This window comes from Candoia aspera, chromosome 8 (genome assembly GCF_035149785.1).
Source record: "Candoia aspera isolate rCanAsp1 chromosome 8, rCanAsp1.hap2, whole genome shotgun sequence".
Taxonomy (NCBI): Eukaryota; Metazoa; Chordata; class Lepidosauria; order Squamata; family Boidae; genus Candoia; species Candoia aspera.
Window position 1 is genome coordinate 62,936,256 of NC_086160.1, and position 24,321 is coordinate 62,960,576.

At 38.5% G+C, this 24,321-nt stretch overlaps 1 protein-coding gene across 2 annotated transcripts in view; it reads right to left on the reverse strand.

Annotated features, from left to right (window-relative positions):
* CCSER1 (coiled-coil serine rich protein 1) overlaps window positions 1–24,321 on the reverse strand; it is a 511,517-nt gene that overhangs the window by 83,695 nt on the left and 403,501 nt on the right. For both annotated transcript variants that reach the window (XM_063310081.1, XM_063310082.1), the window contains exon 8: window positions 3,316–3,399. In XM_063310081.1, coding sequence (XP_063166151.1) covers window positions 3,316–3,399 — 84 coding nt within the window. The remainder of the gene's footprint in view (window positions 1–3,315; window positions 3,400–24,321) is intronic.

Genomic DNA, 24,321 nt, shown 5'->3' on the forward strand with positions numbered 1-24,321 from the left:
CAGGATCAAATTGGCCAGGCAGATGTCATGGAAGACAGGCAGTCCCTCAAGTAACCAGACCCTATGTCATGTAGGGCTTTATAGGTAGCAACCAGCACCTTAAATCTCACCCAGAAGCAAACCTGCAACCAGTGCAGCTCACAAAGCAAAGGTGTTACATGGGCATACCAAAGCATGCCAATTACTACTCATGCCACCACATTCTGGATCATTTGAAGCTTCTGGGTGGTCTTCAGGCATCCCCCTGTAGACAGCATTGCAGTAGTCAAGCTACAAGGTGACTGTCTGAAGAGCCTCCTGATCTAGAAAAGGGTGCAACTGGCACACCAGGTGGAGTTGTGCAAATACCTTCCTGGCCACAGCTGACACCTGCTCTTATATTATACAAATGATGTGGTGTTGATTATAACAGAACCACAAGGAAATAAGACAGTTGATGAAAACAATTCATAGCTTTGGTGTAGATTTTGTATCTGTATTCTCCATATACAAAATCTACACCTAAAAAAATAAAAATAATCAAAGAACACTTGACACAAGAAGAAGATTTCTTGCAGAAAGAATCTGGCTGCCAGATAATACACTCAGTGAAATATCTTGATTTGTATTTCACAGGTAATAATCAAGATATATATCAAAATAATTATATATATCAAAATAATTATCTCAAATTATGGCAAGAAATTAAAAGAGCTCCTGAAAGGTAGAAAAACTTGAAGTCTTCCTGGTTAGTCTGAATACAACAATGGGCAGAATTGTGGAACATGTCTATAAAATCTGCCCCAAGCTATGTTTTAAGAGTATAAAATGCTTTAGAGATGATATATATCTCTGTCAATAATCCCCAAATAGATAAATCATATAGTAATAAATGCTGGAAATGCCACGAGGTAGAAGGGTTATATCATATGTGATGGACATGCAAAACACCCCCACAAGTACTGGAAAGACATACAAAGCACTATTCAGTCTTAGGATCAAATTAGAAATGTAACCACATTTTTAAAATTAGGTATAATTCCAGAACATATCAATAAAATGTATCGTAATTTATTAAGATGCGTGCTTACTGCTACAAGGATAAACTTTGCATAACATTGGAAAAAAGTCATACAAGAAGTCCTCAAGTTATGATGGCAATTGGGACCGGAATTTATGTCACTAAGCGATGCAGTCATAAAGTGCAATGTCACATGGCTGCATCAGTTAGCGATGGCAATCCCTGCAATCCCCATTGCTATCATTAAGTGAGGATTGTGTGTTGTTAAGCAAGCACTTCCTTGCAAATTCCTGCCAGCTTCCAACACCAAACTCAGTGGGGAAGCCAGCAAGAAGTTCCAAGTCCCAGGTGACTTGCAAACAGGCTGGCAGTCAGGTTCAGTGGCTGCTGCTAGGTGGGAAAGGGAGTGACGGGGTGTGTGGGTGGTTGGGGAAGTGCGGCACAAGTGCAGTGGGGCTTCAGGTGGCTGGTTCTAGGGGGCACAGTGTGCGAGTGGCTGGGGACGTGCAGTGTGAGTGCATTGAGGCTTGGGGAGGGTGCTTGAGGGGGGAGACTTACACAAGCAACTTGCGACCTTCCCTGCCAGTTTCCCCGTTAACTTTAACTTGGGGGAAGCTGTCAGAGAAGGTAGCAAATCGAGTTCACATGAGATTCATCACAATTGCACATTTGAACTGAATTGGCTCAGCCCACTGTTCAAACTGAATCAACTCAACTGATCAAATCATAAATTAAAAATGGATCCTGGCTAATTTCTCATCTCCAATATTTTCACTTTTCTCAACAATTTCTCCTAATGTGACTGTTTCAGCTATGTTATTAGCATATCAGCCATCAGACACATTTGGAGTTTTTGAAGCATACCATCAAACACCCCTTGAAATGTGTCTCCAGAGGCCTTAGACACACAGTAGAAAGGATACCAAGTCCAGAAGTGTCTTTTCTCTTTTTACTATGACAAAAATTTGTTACAGGTTAAAATAGACTAATATCCAAAGATAGGTTGGCATAACACTCTTATTAATCAAATCCATAATATTTTTAAATCAAGGTCTAATTGCTTATCTGCTCCATAGGGAAGTGAAAGAAAATTAACTGTCCAATTTGGATAAATGAAGTGGATTCTCAGTGTGTTCCATTTTTACACTTCCTCTTATGTGGTTGTCTTACTAGATAATTCGTGCCTCATATTTGACAGATACTATTGAGCAGACAACCTGAGCTACTACTCACTTACCTTCCAAATCATAACAGATTCTTCTGTCTAACATCTCCATCAATGAATTCATTCCAGATGTAGACTGATACAGATAAAATCATACTCCCAAATATTTGTGATAAATGTTTTCTGTACCACTTTGCATTATTTTTCTAGAGATTTACTATCTAAGAAATACACAGCGAATTGATATATTTAATATACTACATTTTATCATCCTTGCTAGCTCTATCTCCACTGACATGGCATCACTATATCTCAACCAATGGAAAGTAGGATGCTTTCTATTAAATTTTCTTGACAGTTTCTTCCCAGGAGGCTTTCTCCCTTTCTGCGCTATATTTTATTCACTAAGATTCCTCTCCAAATCAAAATGAGCAGGTAATGTACCCTCTCACATACTGAAAAAGTTTGTGTCATGTTTGTGTTTGGCATAGCCTTACACCGGAGTATAAATAAATTCTCTTAATTAAAGGAGTATGCCTATGACTTGGTCAGAACATCAGTTGAGAGGAATGTTTTGTTTTGTTTCTTTCCTTGTTTCAGCTCCATATTTCAGTATGTTTACAGATAGTCATTTAATCGCTGTTACTAGCAGCAAGTGTAAAGTGTATACTGTTGTATGAAACACTGAAAAGCTACTGAAATTTGCACTGTGTATAATCACGTGAATTCATGGCATGGGAGTGGGAAAGAATACTTTGCTCAATGATTATGTCAACAGAAAGCATCAATAATGGTAAATCAGCATATGTTGTGTACTATCAGAATATCTGCAATGCAAAATCCACAAAAAATTGTGGCTTGTCTTACCGGAGCGATGAACGGGAACTGTCACTACAGCCTTCTAAAACAATTTTAAAATAAACAACCCCCTTTGGCTTACCTGGGAAATTGCCCTTTCAGAGGCTGACAAGTTCCTAGATAGTTACAAAATCTGCCTAGATCAAGAAGAGGTGATTAATACGGCCCAAGCCATCTAACCTAAGCACATATTCAACCTTGTTTGTTGGTTTGTTCGTGTACTGGCGCCAACCAATAACCTTAACCGGTCTAGTGAATTCCAAACAGGGAACAGACATCATCTGTCACTTACCAGCTCTTCACGAAGTTGGGAAATGAGTTCATCTTTCTCCTTTAGTTGCAGCTTCAGAGTCAAGCATTCATCTTTCATTATGTCCTATAATAAAATCAAAAGAGATGTTACAATAGGCTTAGCGCATTTCCCTCCGCTCCTGACAAGAAAAGACAGTGTCACACTGTGTCGAATAATTACATCCAAGTAATGAATCTCAGGGCTCCTTTTTCATGTGTGATATTTTTAATAACGTATTCTGTTAGTAGTACAAATAACCTAATGCAGCCAAAATACAGTATATTATGTAAACAGAACTGTGAACAGATCCCTGTGTGTTAAGTCCATTTGGTGAGTGTGTGATTCTTTTACGCTCCCACAGTGATCTGTGGATGAGTTTGTGTCCAATTACACAGGCAACCTCAGTTGGTTTTCTAGTCAACTGCTCTTTCCAGAAAGCACCAACCTTTGCAGTTTTATTAGTTTATAATAGGGAATATAATAAAGTTCGCAATAAAAAGTTGCAAAGGGAACCTGCCATAATATTTTGCAAAGCAGAGTGCTCTGATTTAAGATTCTCTGCAGGCAGCTTTGCCCTCTTCCAGGTTTCTCCATTCCCCTGTACCACGGTGTTTTTGTTTTTGTTTTCCATTTCTCAATGCCAGGTTTCACTCCACAGGCAGAAATATACCACAAGAAATCCAAGAACTTACAGATACATAATATGTACTGAAGAAAGTAAGAAGCATAAACCAATTTCTGCTGCATTCCAAAAACAAGCTTGTTCTCGTTCTCTCTCTCTCTCTCCCATGCAACATCCGTCCGTATCTTTCTTCTTCTTGCCCTTCATAAAGAACTATTTGGGTCCCTCTTTTGAGCCTGCTGACTTGTTGACCTTATAACTGAAGCTATACGATTTGCTATCGTGTTTCTTTTTTCTTTTTAATCCGTGTGAGAACTAACTCACAGACTTGTCAGCATTCTGAAGTTATTAGGGAGGTTCTGCCCTTTTCTACTTCTGTAAACCAAGTAGCAACAGTAAGAACAGACCACGGAACAACAGACTGGTTTAAGATTGGGAAAGGAGTACGGCAGGGCTGTATACTCTCACCCTACCTATTCAACTTGTATGCAGAACACATCATGCGACAAGCTGGCCTTGAGGAATCCAAGGCTGGAGTTAAAATCTCTGGAAGAAACATTAACAATCTCAGATATGCAGATGATACCACTTTGATGGCTGAAAGTGAAGAGGAACTGAGGAGCCTTATGATGAAGGTGAAAGAAGAAAGTGCAAAAGCTGGCTTGCAGCTAAACCTCAAAAAAACCAAGATTATGGCAACCAGCTTGATTGATAACTGGCAAATAGAGGGAGAAAATGTAGAAGCAGTGAAAGACTTTGTATTCCTAGGTGCAAAGATTACTGCAGATGCTGACTGCAGTCAGGAAATCAGAAGACGCTTAATCCTTGGAAGAAGAGCAATGACAAATCTCGATAAAATAGTTAAGAGCAGAGACATCACACTGACAACAAAGGCCCGCATAGTTAAAGCAATGGTGTTCCCTGTAGTAACATATGGCTGCGAGAGCTGGACCATAAGGAAGGCTGAGCGAAGGAAGATCGATGCTTTTGAACTGTGGTGTTGGAGGAAAATTCTGAGAGTGCCTTGGACTGCAAGAAGATCAAACCAGTCCATCCTCCAGGAAATCAAGCCAGACTGCTCACTTGAGGGAATGATATTAAAGGCAAAACTGAAATACTTTGGCCACATAATGAGAAGACAGGACACCCTGGAGAAGATGCTGATGCTAGGGAGAGTGGAGGGCAAAAGGAAGAGGGGCCGACCAAGGGCACGATGGATGGATGATATTCTAGAGGTGACGGACTCGTCCCTGGGGGAGCTGGGTGTGTTGACGACCGACAGGAAGCTCTGGCGTGGGCTGGTCCATGAAGTCACGAAGAGTCGGAAGCGACTAAACGAATAAACAACAACAACAAACCTTAGACTTTGCTCAAAACATGGAATTTTCCCAATCCTTCTATTTCCAAAAACCCATACTCAGAAAATGACCTTGTTGTTGGTATTTAGAGAATGCATTTCTACTTAATTGTATTTTCTGTAGGGGGATAAGGCAAGGATTCTATTTGAGAACATTCCATGCCAGCAACAAGTTGTAGTTCCCAGAATTATTAAGGGAAGCCACTACAGTTAAAGTTGAATAAATCTATGCCATTTTGTAGTGTAGCTATATCTTTTTGAATCAGGTAGTCCTCACTTAATGACTGCCCTGTTTAGCAACCAAAGTTATGATGGCACTGAAAAGGTAACTTTATTATTGGTCCTTGCACTTACGACTCTTGCAGCATCCCTGAGGTCACCTACTTGAGATTCAGGCACTTTGCAAGAGGTGGGTGTTTATGACCATCACAGCATCCTGTAGTCATGTGATCACCATTTGCACACTTCACAGCCAGCTTCCAAGAAGCAGAGTAAATGGAGAAGCTGGCAGGAAAATTGCAAGTCACAGTCACATGATGTCCTATTTAACTATGGGTGATTCACTTAATGACTGTGGCAGAAGTGAGGTCATAAGTCTGTCACAGTCACCTGATGTCTTGCTTAGCGACAGAGTTTCCAGTCCCAATTGTGGTCATTAAGTGAGGACTACCTGTACTCGGATGGTGGACCACTAATATTTAATATAATACAGTAATTAGAAAAACCGAGAAAGCAGGAAGTCAAAGACCAGCATCAGTATGTGATATAAACCTCTGAGTGCTGAACTACTGCAGAAGGCAAGTGATATATCATGTATTCAACTGCCACTTCCCATTAAACTAAGCCAAGCCAAGCCAAAGCCAAGCCAAATCACTCCCTTATGATGGAAAGCCATTTATCTCTCTCTGATATTAGTAGAAATTAGTTCTGAAAGCAAGGGAGAGGTGGGAATGTAGGATTTTTTTTCTCCTATTGTCACTCAACTATGGTCTCTGGCTAAAGACCCCACTCTCAAGAAATTTTGTCATCTGCATTCAGAGAAGTTCATGAAAAGTGTAACTCACAAATGGTATAGAAACAGCCATGGGGATCCAAAGATCTATACTAAATCACATGCAAACAGGGTATTGGCTGCTGTTTAATGGAACAAGACAGGAAGATGAAGACCAGAATGTTAATTGAGCTGAACAATTTTTCTCAGAGGATATCAACACAACACACACACACAGATATTCATCTGACTAAACTACACAACATGAGGTTTGCAAACTGTTAATGAAATACATGGTTTTTTAAAAAAAAAAAAATAGTGCCAAACCATTTATCTGTCTGAAAAAGCACTTATGATAAATATCACTCAATAGCCTACCACCACAGGAAAATAACAGAGTAAGAATAGACTGAAATGTGCGGGGACATTAGTGGGTAGATGATACAATTCACTGACTACAATATATCAACATCTGTATCAAAAAGCAGCTGAGATGCACAGTAAGGTCTATGTTCACCTTTGAAAGACCTGAAAAGTAACAAATACCAGAAAATCTGAGGTGAAGAACAGGTTGTAGTTTTAGAGCTTGCTGTTTCTTAGCTATTACTGTCAAATGCATCACAATTTGTTATGAAAGCTTTTAAAGCAAAGGGGAAAAGAAAGACATAAGAACTATTTAGGTGAGGGGGAAAAAATACTGTGAACTAGGAATTCCACTACAGAAATTTGTCAGAGAAACTTGTCTCCTAAAAATTAGCCACAGAAGATAGGATGAGTGAAAGGGCCTCAGCTCTGCAACCTTCTATGGCTTCACATTTGATCCAGCACCATAAAAATCAAACATGCACTGAAGAAGCCAGCTGCTTTTTAAATATCAAAAAGTGTCCTATGGGTCAAAGAGGTTTTAGCAAAGTGCAAGTAATCTGGAGAAAGAAGATCTAAATCAGGTGGCCCAACCGCCCAAAATATCATTCACCAAATACAGAGTCATTCCAAGTTTGCCTTCACGCTATAAAATTGAGGGAATTCAGGGATTCAAGAATGTCATTGCCAACAAGATGTTCTTATTGCCATTCCTTGGTATGGCTGCTTTAATGTCTTCTATGATGTTGAAGGAAAGTGGAAAGCTTTGCTTCTTATTTCTGTCCTCTGATTTGGCTTTGTAGTGATGCTGTGAATGATCCTTGTGCCTGCAATCAGATGAAGCATGGTGTGGCTTCAGGAAGTCTTAACCCAAACCTTAGTCATAGACTGAGAAATGACTCAGAAGCAGTAAAATTGACTTGGCTCTGCTCCTATTAAAGATGTACTTCAGAAATTCTCCCCCCCCCTTTATTATATTTTTAGATATCTTAATACATTATATTGTTTCAATACAATGTTATTTATACAGCATTAATTAAAGTTATTGAGATTCTATTTGTTGGATAACTTACAGTATTAAATATAAAGATAAAAGAAACAAATATTCTATCAGTATTAATTACCGTTTAAGATATCACTATCACAAGCATAGACAGCCAGTTTGGTGTAGTGGTTAAGGCATCAGGCTAGAAACTGGGTGAGTGTGAATTCACTTCCTGCCTTAGGCATGAAGCCAGCCTGGGAAGGAGGCAATGGCAAACTACTTCTGAAATTTTGACAAGAAAACTGCAGATATTGGTCCAGGCAGTTGGCAGGAGTCAACACTAACTTGAAGGTCCATACACACACACATCACAGGCATAAAATTAGTAGACTCTTTCATACAAGACCGAATATAATATTAAGAAGAAAAAGCTACAACAGATTACGCCAAAGGAATTGTTGTACGTTACGGATTTCAGTCTTGAGCTGGCTACTTAGTATTGGAATCTCCATTATATGCTTAATGTACTGTACGCACTTCAGGATTTCTAGGAGCACATATGAGACACCTCTTTTCAAATTGTTGAAACAGCGCTGACTTTTCCCAGACTTGTGTGGCAGCTTTGTAAGCTGCTTCTGGCTGAATCCATATGTACGCATGTGCATAGATACTTCACTTTGCTGAGAAAAATGCCTGCATCAGGGAAAGGCAAATGTTACATGTTCAGTCAAATATTCTCACAAAACTCGCAGGTGGTCACCAAAAAAAAAAAGTCTTTATACAAGAACTTTCTATCCAACAGCATGATCAAGTGGCTAAGGGGACAATAATTCAAACTCTGCCATAACTACAAACTAAAACCAAGTTTTTTTTTTAATCTTGTGCACTTCAGACTTTGATTCCTGATAGCCCTTTCTTTCATTAGTCTAACTTTGCCTCACTAGGAATGTATGTCAGTCAGAATGAAATGTCCATTCTGCATGAGCACAAGCCGCACTTGAGCAGCAACAAGGAACGCGATTTGAATTTTTTAAAGTCTGTTTCATTCTTCTCCATACTTAGGGAATGTGCTTCCATTATAGTGATAAAGTAGCAAGGCAGACTTCAGTTATTTTTACGGGAGATTAACATCTTGCTGCCATACAGTGTTGCATATTTAGAATAATATGTGTTAAATGTTTTGAATTTAGAATGTTTAGCAGACTACTTATAGGCTTAGTGTGATCTATGCTGTTGAGAACAAGTTTCCTTCAACAAGAATTATGAGAATTAAATTATTTATTTTTATTTTTTTAAATGGAATCACTAGATGAAATACTGTAATGTTCCACCTGATACTGAACATTGCCAAATGTAAATACTCTTTATTTGTACTTAGGTCACAAGTTGTCCTCACATTTTATTCACCTTTTTCAATCACTTCTTGCCTTTTTATTCTTTCTGTTCAAACCAACAGATCGCTGGGAATAAATTTTAACTTTATCTTCTTATCAACAGGATATTTTTCCAAAATATTGAAGGGGAACAGAAAAAGCTAGGAAAAGAAAGATTTAAGTTAAAATTGGCTAATGTATAGCCAAAAACATTCCAGAGGAAGTCCCTGGATGCATACCTATGGGAGGCTGCAGGGAAAGCAGCTTATAAAGTTGGCAACTGTTCCATTTTAAGTCCCTCCCTCCTTCCCTCCCTCCTTCCCTCCCTCCCTCCTTCCTTCCTTCCTTCTCCCTCCTGATCATGTTACACATGCATATGTGGCCCACACAGAGTATATACAGCTGTGCATCCCAGTGCACATATACACATAAATAGAGACAGTTGTAACAGAGAGAGAGAGCAGAAACACAAATACGGCAACGTAACATGTACCTTTGTTACACAGAAAATGCTTTGTAGGGCTACTGCTGGTGAAGGTGGGGAAGAACTTCAGAAGCCCTTCTCTGCATGTTCCCCAACCTTTTAATTCTTTCCGACCCAACAGCAAGGAACTCAAGGCTGCCCATCAGCAGGACAGCTTTTCAAAAGCTGAACAGAATGAGGTGACTATCTGTCTAACTTTTTTTGGAGGAGGCACTTGCAGAAGAGACCAGTTGTCATGTGAACCGGATGGGCTTGGGTGTGTTGGAAATCATGGTGGTAGAAGAAAGGCACTTTCTGACTCCAGACTCCAGACTGACTCTGGATGGCTCACGATAAAACAAGGCAAAGTAGTAGTAGTAGTAATAACAATATAGATAGAAATAGAAAAAAAATAGATAACTAGATGGTGAATCTATCAAACAATACCCTGTCATGTTCACCATTTCAATGTATTGATAACATCGTAACGTTTCACATGTCAAACCGTTCTTCCGTGTTCTACATGCTTGACCGTTTGCTGGTATTTTCCATTATTGCTGTGTCCTTTATTTTGCTACTTTGGAATGTATGTTTGGGTTTGCATACTATTCCTTTAATAAATCAGTTATCTTTAAGCCCGAGCTTGTGAGACTGAGTATTTGGGATTAGGCAACCATTACATAAAGCTGAGAATCATTGATATCATCTTCCGCTAGCCCCATCCAAATCTTGGGTAAAGGGGAGCGCTAGCGATGACAGAACCTCAACTACGCGAGAGTGATGGGAGCGAAGAGGAGCCGGACTCGACAAAGACCCTGGTAGCTCCGACTTTGCGAGCCCAAAGAGCAGCATGTCGAGACAAGCGGGATGCCCAATTGGATGACCTATTGTTGGCGGTGCAGGGTGCCACAAGGGGTGAACTCCAACACGAGGTGGAAGCAAGAACGGGGAGGGAATCACCACAGCCATCCTGGGAACCTGAACTCCCCTTATCACCGAGGGTGGTGGTGACAACTCGACCCTTAGAAGAGCCTGTCACTTCTGCTCGCATGAAAGCAGTAGAGGATAAAATGGACCTGATAGTGGCCCTCCTGAAGGATATTCCCAGAGGGTTGGGGTCCCTACAGGAAGATTGGGAAGAAGACCCCTCCCAGCTAGTTTACCCGAGAGAGAGGTCCCCGTCACTTGTATTTGGCGCGCTTTTGCTCATTCTCAGCTTTCTCTGTATTTGCATACTATTCCTTTAATAAATCAGTTATCTTTAAGTCCGAGCTTGTGAGACTGAGTATTTGGGATTAGGCAACCATTACATACCCACACAAACAAACAAGGGCCTTAACCATGGTAGCCCAAGACCTGGGAGAACAGCCAGGTCTTTAAGGCTTTCCGGAATGCTGTCAGAGTGGGAGCTACCCTGATCTCATGGGGAACCTCATTCCAGAGGGCAGGCACCATGACATAGATGGGATGCTTCCTGGGTCCTGATAGATGACACTGTGTAATTGAAAGAACTCTGAGCATACCAACCATATTGGCTCATACTTGCTGGGTACACACCATGGGAGATAGGTGGTACCTCAGTTAACCAGCCTATGCCAAGTAGGGCTTTACAGGTCATAACCAACACTTTGAATCATGAAGCAGGGGTGACACAGAAGCATGCCCATCACTGCCTATGCCATTGCATTCTGGACCAGTTGAAGCTTCTGAGAGGTCTTCAAAGCAGCCCCATGTAGAGCTCATTTCAATAGCCAAGCAGTGGTGTGACTGGGGCATGAGTGACTGTCTGAAGGACCCCCCCAAACCAGGAAAGGCACAACTGGCAAACCAGATGGAGCTGGACAAAGACCTTCTTGGCCACAGCTGCCACCTGCTCATCAAGCAGAAGCTGTGAGCAAGTTGGCTGAGGATTTCTGGGAGTTGAAGTCCACACATCTTAAAGTTGCCAAGGTTGAAAAACAATGTTCTAAAGATCTCTGGGAAATGGAGTGAAATGCATCTAGAACTACAGTGGCAGTGTTTAGAAACAGCCCTCATAGCATGTAATACCCTACCTTCAGAGGTAAGCCAAGCATCTTTCTTACTGGAGTTTTGCATAATGATAAAGATAATTTTATTTAACTGGGAGCTTGGAGATTGGTTTTATGTTTTCTAGATGAGTTTTAGTAAATCCAATTAGGTATACCAGTACAAGCCAAGAGAGCTTGCAATGAAACATTATACTGTGTTGGAGATACATCTAGCTTTACTCCATGGTACTGCAATCCTCATGATTGTACTCAAAAGTAGGTTCCACAGAGTTCAGAGGAGTTTATTCTCAGATAGGTGTACATAAGGGATTTGAAGCAACTACTACAGAGTCAGTTTGGTAGATCAGACTTTCATTAACTACTCATTTTAGTTGCCAACACAATATAGCTACAACATTCCCCAAGATGGATCAGAACTTCAACCTGCTTCAAAAGTATCTCAGCAGCATATAGCTCAATCTAACATGTCCATGATTCTTCTTCTTTCTAACTCATTCCCATAAAAAACTGCAAGAGACTCTTCAGACAATAATAGTTAAAACCAGAATGAACCACTAGTTTTTGAAAACTAGCTTGATAAACCAATCTTTCTTTGTAGCATTACACACTGCAACCTGATTTATGGACTTTGGCATCTCTGTCATGCCAGGTATTTAAGATGAAAAGACTTTATCATGGACAGCTCAACAGGTTAGATTATAAATGTTATGTGCCATTTTCAACTCTGTACCAAATGTTTATTGGTTCTGACACCCAGTCTAACTTCTTTATTTCTAAACACCTAAAGTGTATCTCCATTATAGGAGTTGCACTCAGATTAGAACCTGCTGGCAGCTCTCCCTTAGAAGAATAAAAATAGTAGTGGATAGCATAGGCTGATCTGTTTCACCTCTGCCCTATAATCTAAATAGGATGCCTATTTACCTATTTCATCAAATTCACAGGTAAAATCCTATATGTTTTAAAGGGTCTTCTACTGAAGGACTTCCATTTTCTCCAGTTGAGAAAATGATGGTTTTATGGTATGCAAACCCAGAACAGTTTTGAATTCAATAATAAACATCATTAAGTGTAAAGTCATTTTCTCAATTCCCAGTAAGGATAGCATAGCTGGGTGGTGCACAACAGGTACCTGGGATCTTTTCTCACCCCTCTCCTTTCTTCAGCATGCATATCTTGGTTTAATTAGGCCACAAAACAGGAATAATAATGTTGTTTTTTCTTATCAAGATAGTAAACTGATGAGAAGTTAGGTCATGATGAGTACAATATTAAAATTCAACTTCTCACTTTGGGCATAGCAGTTAAATGTACGTTAATTAAAGGTGGATTTGAACACCTAGGAGGCAACAAAAGTGGTGACAAGAGATCTTTAGGTCTATCTCTCGTTCTTGGTAGCTAAACTACAATTTAACAAATGAGAAATTGTACTTCTAGATCCAGCCCTGTTTTTTAGTGTAAAGCGTAAGTAAAGTCTCAAAGTACAAAATACGTTATGTCAAAAGATAAATGTGGGGAGGAAAAGAGAGAAAGAGAGAGTGACTTGATCAGGGTGTACTTCAGCATCACTAGAAATCAAACATGCAAACATCTAAAGATTTAGTTTCTGCAGAGTCAAGTCTTTCATTAAGCAATACAAAGCACTGTGACCAGGAAATATCTATAGCCATCTCCTGGCCATTCCATTCTGTTGGAAGAGGTCACACATCTTATCCTGCACTACCTAATGACCTGCTCCCATGAGATACAGTGGAGGAAGTAATACCACTATCAGTATTGAAGGAAATATCAACAAGTATTTCAGGCATCACTTGCATGCAGACTTGAAATCCTACTTTTCTTTCACTTCAGGTAGCACTGAATTCTGGAAGTGATTCATTGCTCAATCATTTCCCAAGAGTTTGCACAATCCTGGATCTACAAAAACTGAGCTCCATAGCCTTTCTGCTATTAAGCAACAGGCATCAAGTCTAGACACTGTTCCATATATGGCAAAGTATTTATTTTAACAGTGAATAATGTAAGAATGATTATTAATTTCCTAAGGGCATGTTTAAACAACTAGCTGGGCAAGCAAAGATATAGCTTTACCTCCTTCAAACATCTCATTCTGTATTCTCAATTTATCTGTGCACATTGTTAATATTTATCCAATGCTCTAAAATGATTTACTACTATCAACTGAGAAAAACATCCATTATTTCTCTTGCTCAGTTATTCAAAACAACCAAAAGCAAATAATCTTCACATTTTATTTTCAAATAAAGGGTTTAACTTAATTGTCTCAATTGTACTTTTTTTTAAATTCACAGAAAGGTATATTTAATTGACTATTTTCCCCCCAGGCTTTCTGCATTTCCATACCTTTCAATAGGTCCAAGTTGTGGATTTCCTGAGCAAGAGTGATTCGATTAATGAGCTCATTATAATTCATTAAAGAGTGTTGTGTGGATGGCTGCCTACTTTAATTAGTTTTATTACAGAAGGAAATTGCTTCATATGCCAAGCTCAACGACAAACATGTTTGGAAAACATCAGAGTAGTAATCAGACAAAATGAGGACCATTCATTAGTCTACATGTCTAAAGACATTATCAGCAAGAAGAATGTTGAAAAGATGAATGTTCCAACATTATAAAATACATTACATAATTTCTGATATGAAATAATTTCTCAGGTCTAAAGATTCTGGGACAAAATGGGCAGTAACAACTCTCAGAAAAACATTCAGTACAGCAAAGGTGTTGATATGGCACAAAATTGTTCTGTTCATAATTATAGCACATGCTCACAGTAATAGCATCTGAAGGTTTAGAAGGTCACGTTTATCCAGATAATAAATCCTAATGCAGCTCATCCATGACTCACTTCAATGAAAAATTTAATTAGTAACTGGAAGGTTTGCCCACCCCTCAAAAAGTGTGCATGTCTGAATTTCCCATACTTGTTCTTCAATGCCGGTCATTCAAACAGTACAAGGGCATCTTCAAGAAATTGATCGAATCATTCACTTACCTGAAAAATATCACAGAAAGAGTGGCTACGCTGGAAAAGTTTCAGATGACTAAAAAGGCAGAAGATTAGGTGCCACTGTTTAAAATGGAAAAGTCAGTGATTGCTAAAATGACTGGGTTTTTTTTCCTTCTAGCAAACATTCAGTAGAGTTTTCCTTTATAACACTGATACATCCAAATTATATAACAAATCAAAAGAGGGTGCCAAGAAAAAGAAAAAGAAAAAAAAGAAAAAAGAAAAAGATTGTAAGAAACTAGGCAGAAGGGCAATAAGAACCCAAACTGAAGGCATAGCAAGTTTAGGAGAATATTAATTATGGCTGCCTATTTTCAGGGATGGATACTTTGTATGTTCTGAATGTATCCATTGACTCGATGAAGGTAAAAGCTCCCTTGAGTTAAACTAAACTCTTTAGTGACCTATACATATGCATGTAATTTTCTTGGCAACATTCTATCCTTCTAGGTGGGTTTTATTTCTCTTTTCAATTTCCCAGTCTAGTCTATAACCTCCTGGGCTAGAAGGACCTTAGGTGGCCCATCTAAGTAATGATCCTGCTTAGTTTCTTGCGAGCTTCAGCTGGTCCAGAATGCGGCTGCGCGGACAGTTATTGGGGCTGTAAAATCAGCCCATGTGACACCACTGTTACGCGAGCTGCATTGGGTACCAGTTTGCTTCTGGGTCCAATTCAAGGTGTTGGTTATCACCTTTAAAGCCCTACATGGCATGGGACCAGGGTGCCTGAGGGACCGTCTCGTCCCCATAACATCGACCCGTCCCACCCGGTCAGGCAGGGAGGGCATGCTACGGACCCCATCAGCAAAGGAATTTCATCTAGCGGGGTCCAGGAGGCGAGCCTTCTCTGCAGTGGCGCCCGCCCTTTGGAACATCTTGCCCCCGGAGTTGAGACAGATTTCCTCACTCTCAGACTTTCGGAAGAAACTTAAGACCTGGTTCTGCCACCTTGCTTGGGAGGGGGAGAGAGATAGCTCCACCTGGGGATGGCTGGCGCCATAGTACCCCTTAGTGATCCATCTCCACTTGGATTTCATGTTTGCTTTTATGTATATTTTAATGTAATTTTTATCTCGCTATGTTTAATGTTATTTATTGTAAACCGCCCAGAGTCCCCCATTGGGGGAGATGGGCGGTGATATAAATTTAATTAATAATAATAATAATAATATCAGCCATGGATGGCTTAGTGCTGCCACTGCTCAGACACTATCTCTTATCTATTAAGTGTCCTTATCTGAATCATTCTTGCTTTTGCCTTTTTTCAATGCCTTATTTAACCTTTTGTTAATGTGATCTACTAGCTTTGTAATTCTTCAGCTGTTCAACTCTCTTTCTAGGGATTCTAGAAGATAAATCTCTGATTGAGGATTATTTAATCTCATCACCAGCATCCACACATACAAAGAAGGATTTATGTATACTGCAGAGACTGGCAGACTGCAAATTCTGAATTGTGGTGATCAGATTTGAAGTAAAGTGTTTGCAATATATGCTCAATAAGAAAAATCAACATCTCTTTAAGATGTCTAAAAATCAATATTAACTCAAGGGAGAGTAAAGGCGTTGCTATGTAAGATTATCTGAAAAGAATCTATAGGAGTTTTGTATTTTTTTGGCAATCTGAATTCAAAACTGTCTGGACTAACAATGTAACTGTATTTAACCAAGAGTCAATCATACTGAATTTAAAAGATTGAACTTTTGTACTGTTACTCTGTATCTCAGGATCCAAATCTATACACTTTCCAGAGGGACTTCAAATAGAAATTCTACTCCTTGCAGGTAGAATAGTATCCTAATATATATAGATAGTCCTTTGGGTTTGAAGAAGAGACACTGTTTTGCAGTTCATCTGTGGACACAGAGGTGGCTCTGCAGTCCCAGTCTGGAAGTGTAGAGTCTAGCACAGTAGGGGCACTGGAAGTCCCTTGTGGTAATAACTGTGGGTATTATTCTGTGACTCTGCTCACAGTTTATATCATTTTTTGGTGGCCCCTGTCTTCAAAGCTTGTGGAAGTTTCATACCACAGGGCTCGGCAGTGGGTTCTGTCAGCCGCCACAGCTTATGGTTCCCTTGGCTGGATCTCACAGTGGCATAGGGTTTCCTTCACAGCGTCTTTGTAGTGCTTGTATGGATGACCCCAACGTCTCTTCCCAGCCTCCAAATCTATATAATTTCTGGAGGGGCTTTAAACACAAATTCTACTCCTTGTAGGTAGAATAGTATCCTAATATAATAAACATAAAAAATAAAGTTTTCTTCAAGCTGAGTTTGACTCCTAGTGATTTAATGGTCATATCCATGGCAAGTACATGGAAGTGGATTGCCATTGCTTTCTTTCAGGATATTTTTTTTTGACTTCCTAAACTAGTCTACAAGGATTCACTAGAAATATTTAATCTAAGTATTAAATGGATCTGATCTTGACTGTCTTCTGAGTCCAGTCAAGTTGAGCTAAGTGCCATACCTCCTTAAAATATAAATGCAGTTCTGTAATGAATGCATACAAACATCAAAGTTACAGTCCAAAAGAATGCACAGACAGGCTGACGGGGGTAAAAATACCAAGAAAAAACAATCACATTATTTGGAAAATGAGCTAGCACTATCCCATATTTTATTGTTGTTACCTATAGCTTGGATACTTATCAATACTGAAAAGATTTTTTTGTAAATATATCAATGCCATTTCTTTTCTTCAGTTCTGCAATCCAACTTCAACTAAGCAATATAAGAGCTACTGCGTTATTGTTTATTGTAACTGTTATTGTTCTCTTGAAGCTTGTTTACAGATGATGGATATGTAAGCCACTCAAGAGTTGGCAACGAATGAATGAATGAACGAATGAATGAATGAAGTCAGAGAACATAAATACCAAAAAGCTTATATAAATCACCAAATTTAGGTAACAGCCAAATATCTGATTATGGAAGTCAGGGTATCTATATTTCTGGTTTGACTGCTACTACCAAAACAAGTCTAAAACTGAAAGCATTTAAGATGCTTGTAACTTCTGACTGACTCCTTTGTGTGTGAAAGTACAATTTACTGCTATTCCAACTATATACAATTTATCCACCTTGTGCAAGATCTGCCCAGTTTTCCTCCATTCCATCAAAAAATCTGTTCTTTTTTCCCTCTTCTTTGATCTGATCAGTCAGTTTCAACAATCTTAGAGAAGTAATAGGCCAAATCCCATTGTCAGAAATCATCTGATCATCTGTGTAGAGGATGGAGGGAAAAAATGAAGGGTAGCTTAGAGTAGAGGGATGTAGATACATAGTGAGATTTCAACAGAGCTACAAGTTAAAAAGGACATGTATGGGATGTAGAATATGGTATAATCTCCAAGGAGACTTACTGGCAAGTAGCTAATACTGTATCTGCAGAAAGAGGATTAAGAAGCCTAAAATACAAAAGGTACATAAGCTTGCAATGGAAGCCAAAAGCAACAAAATACCTTTTTTGGTTATATAAATAGAAAGGGGAAGAAAAAGGAAAGGGGTAGGCCTGCTGCTAGTAAAAGATGGAAAGATAATAACAGGTAATGGGAAGAGGGCAGAGCTCCTCAATTCCTACTTTGTTTCAATCTTCTCCTCAAATTGAACACTGTTTGAATAGTCCTAAGTAGAACAATAGACTGAAGCAGAAAAACGGCAGTTTAAAGAGATAGTTAGGTTTCACCTGGCTGCCATGAATGCACCTCCAGAACCGCATCAGTTGACAGACTTGGGAGATGGTAGATTTTCTTTTGCTGGTGATGTTTAAACAGAAGCTGGAGGGCCAACTTTTGGGGATAATAAAGTAGTGGATTCCTGCACTGGGCAAAGGATCACCATTTCCAGGCCGTGCTGTAGCCTTAAAAGGACATTAAGATCCGCTACCCCATTTCTAAATCACCCAATTTATTTTTCTTTTAAGTATGCGTACCCTAAGAGAGGCTTTCTACAGCAAGGAGAAACTGGTTCTCTTGGTGCTTATCGTTATTTTTGTGATGATTTTTTTTAAAATTAAGTTTTGGACTTGCTTTCGATCCAAATACTAAGGAGGGTTGAGAGTGCATAATTGTCTCCCTGTTATTATTTTCATACTAAATTTAGAGCTATTAGCATTTCCCTGCACGTTGAATCTGCTGTTTTGAACTTTCAGCTTTCTGCTGCTACTTTCCCTGGGGAACTGTCCGTTATCTTACTCTCACTTGTATAAAAACATACCAGAATTTTTCTATTACCTTCCACTTTTGCTGGTTAAGTACCTAGGGGGTGCCATAATCCAGTGCATGAGTCATGGAGGATTTCAATCAGACTTTTTCTGACTTCCATCGAAACTGTAAACAGATGCTTTCTGATTCCTGCCAAGCTCTGTGCAAGGCATTCAGTATATTGTGGAAAACATGAGGTTTAAAATGTGTCATCTGGTTGGGGATGTCATGGATGAAATTGAAGAATTTAACAGCAATAGAAATGATTCTTCTAACAGTGAGATTGGGGCTTCTGTTGAAACGCTGGATGAAAAAAGTTGTGTGTGTATTGTGGGGATATGTAAATGTTCTAGTTTATTTTGAAGTGGGGTTAGGGTTTAAGAATATTTATCTGGATTGCTTTCACAGTCTGGTCGATTTCATTTATCTTTAACAATTTGGATTAAGATTAAGGTATATAAAATAAATAAATAATTGTTTGGGTTTGGGTTTAATATGATTAAGAATATTATAATTGTTGTATTATTAATTATAATGGCGAACTAATATATATATTAGTTTGATCTTCATTATAGTACACAGGGATATAGATTAGTAGAAGAACGGAAATAACTATGTAAATGTTATATTGGGGGGAAGTTGATTAGGAGGCGCATACATACATACATACATATCCTTCTTTTAACATAAGGGGAGGGAGCAATTGTATTTAGTGATTTTTATATTGTGCCAATTTATAGATTTATAGAAATAATGTGATTTTGGTTTAATATAGAGTAAGGGATTGATTGTGTAAGATCGTTGTATATCCTTGCTGATAAAAGTTGGAAGTCACCTCTTTTTGAAACTTTAAAAAAAAAAAAAGTGTTTCCACATGTTTTTAGGTCCCCCCCCCAGTAGCTTTTTGTTTTTATGTAGTTTTTATCTTTGTCTGAAATCTAATAAAATTCTTATTTAAAAAAGCTTTAAGTTGTGTCGGCTTCAATTCCCAGAATTCCCCAGCCAGCATGGTAGCTGAGGAATTCTGGGAGTTGAAGTTCACACATCTTAAAGTTGTTGAGGTTGAGAAATGCTGGACTAGATGATATCTAATGTACCTTTCAACCCTTACATTCTATGACTCTATGATCATTTCATGCTTTTCTCCATTTTCTTTAATAGTTTTCCCTCTCCTCTTCACTTAAAACACATTCTCTTTGTTTTCCTATGACTATTATTTTACCCCTCCCTCCCTTCCTTCCAAACATTTTCACAGATGCTTGACTCCACAGCAGGGACAGGTAACATGTGATCATCTAGATGTCACTGAACTTCTGATCATAAAAGTGATCAGGAATAATTTCCTTGACTGTGTTAGGTTTCTTACTCTTCCTGAGTGAGACTCAATAATGGAAAGTTCTGCACTACCAAACCCATCACTGCATTTATTAATCTAGACTTTTGTTTAAACTGGTCACTACTCTTCTGGGGTTCCGGGGCGGGGAGAGATTATGCCTGGTTTAGAAGCAGGTAGTGTGAGTTGTCAAGGAATATTATTCCAATTCAATTCCACAATTAATGTAACATCAGCTCAGGGTTTTCTGAATGAAATGTTTGATGCAGCAGAAGAATCTACTTATTTTCAGAACAAACCAGATATCCCATTGGCTGAGCCCAAATATTCAAGAATGCCTTAACCAATTCTTTGGACCATGACCATAGGGTTAGTGTTCTTCCCTCCCAGTGGAACTGTTTGAAAAGTATGACTATTTTGGTTTTGAGACAAATGTCCGAACATAGAAAATGCACTTAACAAACAAAACACGAAGTAGAGCCCCACAAAAGCGCAGTACAATATACAGGGAATCATATGGACTTTCTTAAGGGTTTTCTCTGGGTATTATAGGTTTCTGCCAAAGAGACAGAATAGCCAGACAACCCTCATGCAACACAGGTTTGATCCCTTTTAACCCAAGAATGTAACTTTTATGGCAGGAATCGGTATCAGCCACCAAAAAGTTACTGTTGACAAGCAAGTATCTGAATGTATCTTATTAAAGTGTGGTAGGTATATCTCCTTTCCTTCTCTCAAAACTCTGACATATTCTAGTAAAAATAAAGGCCCCCTCAAGGTGAACTCAACTGCTGGTGACTGCAAGCATGCCACTTTCTTGGCGCTGTTACAGAACAAGCTTGCCTATAAGCCTAATTCCTCTTTCAGGGGAACCTATTTAGACTAAGTGCATAAAAATATTACATTAAGCTAATGATCTTCTATGAATCCATTTTTGGTTGCTGAGAAGTCAGAATTTCTTTGGAGTATCTTCACATGAAAATAGGAACTGTGATATTCCCAAGAGCATAGTGCAGTACAAGAAACACATATCCTAATGGAAGCACATGTTTGGACTTTCTTTTAAAAAGTATTAGTGCAGTAATTTGCAGTATTTTGTTTTAATCCTGACTCAGATGGTTGATTGAGCTACATGTTAGTAAAACAAAGGTAGACCAAACTTTAAGAGAATGTCTAGAAAGGTTAGACAAAGATATTTGCTCCCTGAAAATGAGTCAGCAACACCTCTATTCCTCACTACCACCACCTAAAATACATATCTATGCAGGCATATGCATATACACACCTTCTTCCTGGAGATCTGGCACACTCCCATCCTTCTAGACTTCTAGAAGTCCTTAAAAAGCAGACTCTTCCTCCGAGCACTGGGATAGGGTGTGGCTGGAGTCCAGCATTATTTATTTATTTATTTATTATTTTTTATCCCACCTTTATTATTTTTACAAATAACTCAAGGTGGGGAACATACCTAATACTCCTTCCTCCTTTGATTTTCCCCATAACAACAACCCTGGAGGTGAGTTGGGCTGAGACAGAGTGACTGGCCCAAGGTCATCCAGCCGGCTTTCATGCCTAAGGTGGGACTAGAACTCTCGGTCTCCTGGTTTCTAGCCTGGAGCCTTAACAGCTAGACCAAACTATTGGGGATTGTTGTTTCAGGGTGTTGGGTATTGTTTTTTGGCTGTTTTTTTAAAAATTTGTTTCTTACAAGTTTTTGATTGTTGCTACCATGAGCCAGCAGAGTTGGCTCACAGAGTTATGGTTCATAACATGGGCAGCCATTAAATGTCTTAAATTAGCTAGCTAGCTAGATTTGATAACTGTGATTGAAAATCATATAATTTATTTTCTCTTCTCTGGCAATGCAATATTATAATAAATGTAAAAAATTGTTTGCTACCATTTCATGATGACAAAGAAGCATGGGGGTCAGGGGCATTGGGCTTTGTTAGCGAAGCCCAAGTGGGTTGATATTATATTGCTATTATATTTTTTTACTCTCAGCTGCTGTTTCTTTTTTGAACAATATGCAGTGAATTGTATGTTTTAATGGCTGTATATTTGTTTTTTGTTTAAATTTTGTCTCCCACTGGGGTGAGAGGTATGGCCATATAAATCTAAATAAATAAACATGATCCTTCTCAGGCAAGCTTCAAAAATACCCTGTTTTATACACTAATATAATATACTTTATTTTGTGTCTGCTGTTATTTTCGCTTTTTGTCTACAGCTAGGTGTATTTTATACTGAGCAATACTTTGTTTCTTCAGCAAGCCATAAGGTTGGGTTCAGTCATAATGCTAAGCCATAAACTATGATTTATAAACCACTATGTTTAGCCATATCAAAAAAAAGTTATATTACTACTAAACATATTGTGTGAGACCCAAGTACCGTATGTTATACCAACCTTTCTAGCAATCTTCAGGTGTGTCTGACTTAATTCCCATCATTACTACACCACATAGCTGAAGATCATCCTCGCTGATGGCAATGGAAATTGTACTCCAACATATCTGGAGGATTTGGGGTTGATGGATCAAATATGCTATTTTAATTTTAATAAAAGGAGATGCACACTCCTTTAAGTGGAGCTCAGTGCTTGATGATTTCATGGACAAGTCCAGTTTGTTTTCTTCTTAAACTTTATTCATTTCAAAGTATAGTTAAAATACGAAAGATAGAATACAGGAAAGATAGAATACTGAACTAAAAAGAGAGAGAGAGAAACTATAAATGTGCAGAAACAGATAAAAATATAGAAAGAAAGTGACTTCTGACTTTCTCCAACACAGAAATAAAAACATATTATACAAATATAATCTCTTACCATTAAGCCCAGTTTGTTTTCTTGATGCAGTACTGAAGTGTTTAGCCACAGACTTCTTTTGGGATGTTTTTAAAACTTCCCAGTCATGCCAATACCTTTGATATTCCTGGTGTCTTCCACCAAAGTACTAATGAAGTATGATTATTGCTAGCTTTTGAGATCAGCCCAAGTCATCTAGGTTGGCAATTTGTTTTGCAAACTTTTCAGCTGCAAGCAATATACATTTAAAATAGGATGCTACCTGAGAAATTGCAAACCAGTGCTTTAGAGTTCTCTTAAAATCCCTCAAAGGCTGTGCATTAAATGGACTCTCAAATTCACTTGAAGTTTCCATGTCATAAAAATTTAATTAGCAACTCTATAATTTAATAATGGCTACCCTAAACCTGGGCACCTTCCATATCTGTGCCATTTATTTCCCAGATTGTTTGGCCAACATGAATGTTCGTAAAAATTCTGAGAGCTGGGGAAGGCTGACTTACACCATTATGAAACCAACTGGTTACATTTTTTCATGACCTTTTCAGGCATTGTTGTTCCAAAATATGGTAGGAAGTTAAGGAGCTAATAGAACATCACCTGTAAAATCATCAGATTATGCCTAACATCCTATGGGACTTTCAAAGTTTGTTTTCAACATTATGGTATTTTCCATTTTCCATTAATTCAGTTTGTGCAGGAACACATCTGTTTTATATTTTGTTATCGTTCAGAATTTTTTTTTTCAATTCACTGAAGCTGTCAGCCCACATGATTTGTTATACACATGAAATTAAGTAGAAATAAAGCATCATGTTTCCCATCATATAAACTGTCACTCTGAAAGGCCTATTGTCTTCAGGATGTAATGAAAATTATGAAAATAGAGCAGACATTCAGAAGATACATTAAATTTGTTTATTATAAATTTAGACATGTAATGGTATGTAGATACACCAGTTAATTTTGGGACATTACAGTTGGCAAACTGGTACATTTTTATCAAGATTAACTAAACAGTTCTGATCACTAAGAAAATCCCATTCTTGTTATTTTATTATGGTTTTCTGTTTTACTTGTTTGGGTACCTTAGCATGTGGACTTGAGACGGTGCTGCTCCACTTTCAGCCCCATAATTTAAAACAAATGGTTGTTATTTCTAGTCCAAATGAGACATCTTTTGCTGAAGAAGCATTTTTCCAAGTTCTACTCCCATTGGCCATTGTTAACTGAAGAGTTAACAAGGCATCCTTAACAGGATTCAATGAGATGGAATTGAGTTTTGATCACTTATTTTGCAAGATTAGTTTTTTCTCCTGGTGCTGCTTGCAAAATTCGGGAAAGACCAAAAACCAAAGCAAAAATCAACCAAGAAACATGTTTAATCTCCATGAAGCTTTTAGTACAGCTTATAGGAGTAGAGTTATTGTTCAAGGACAAACAC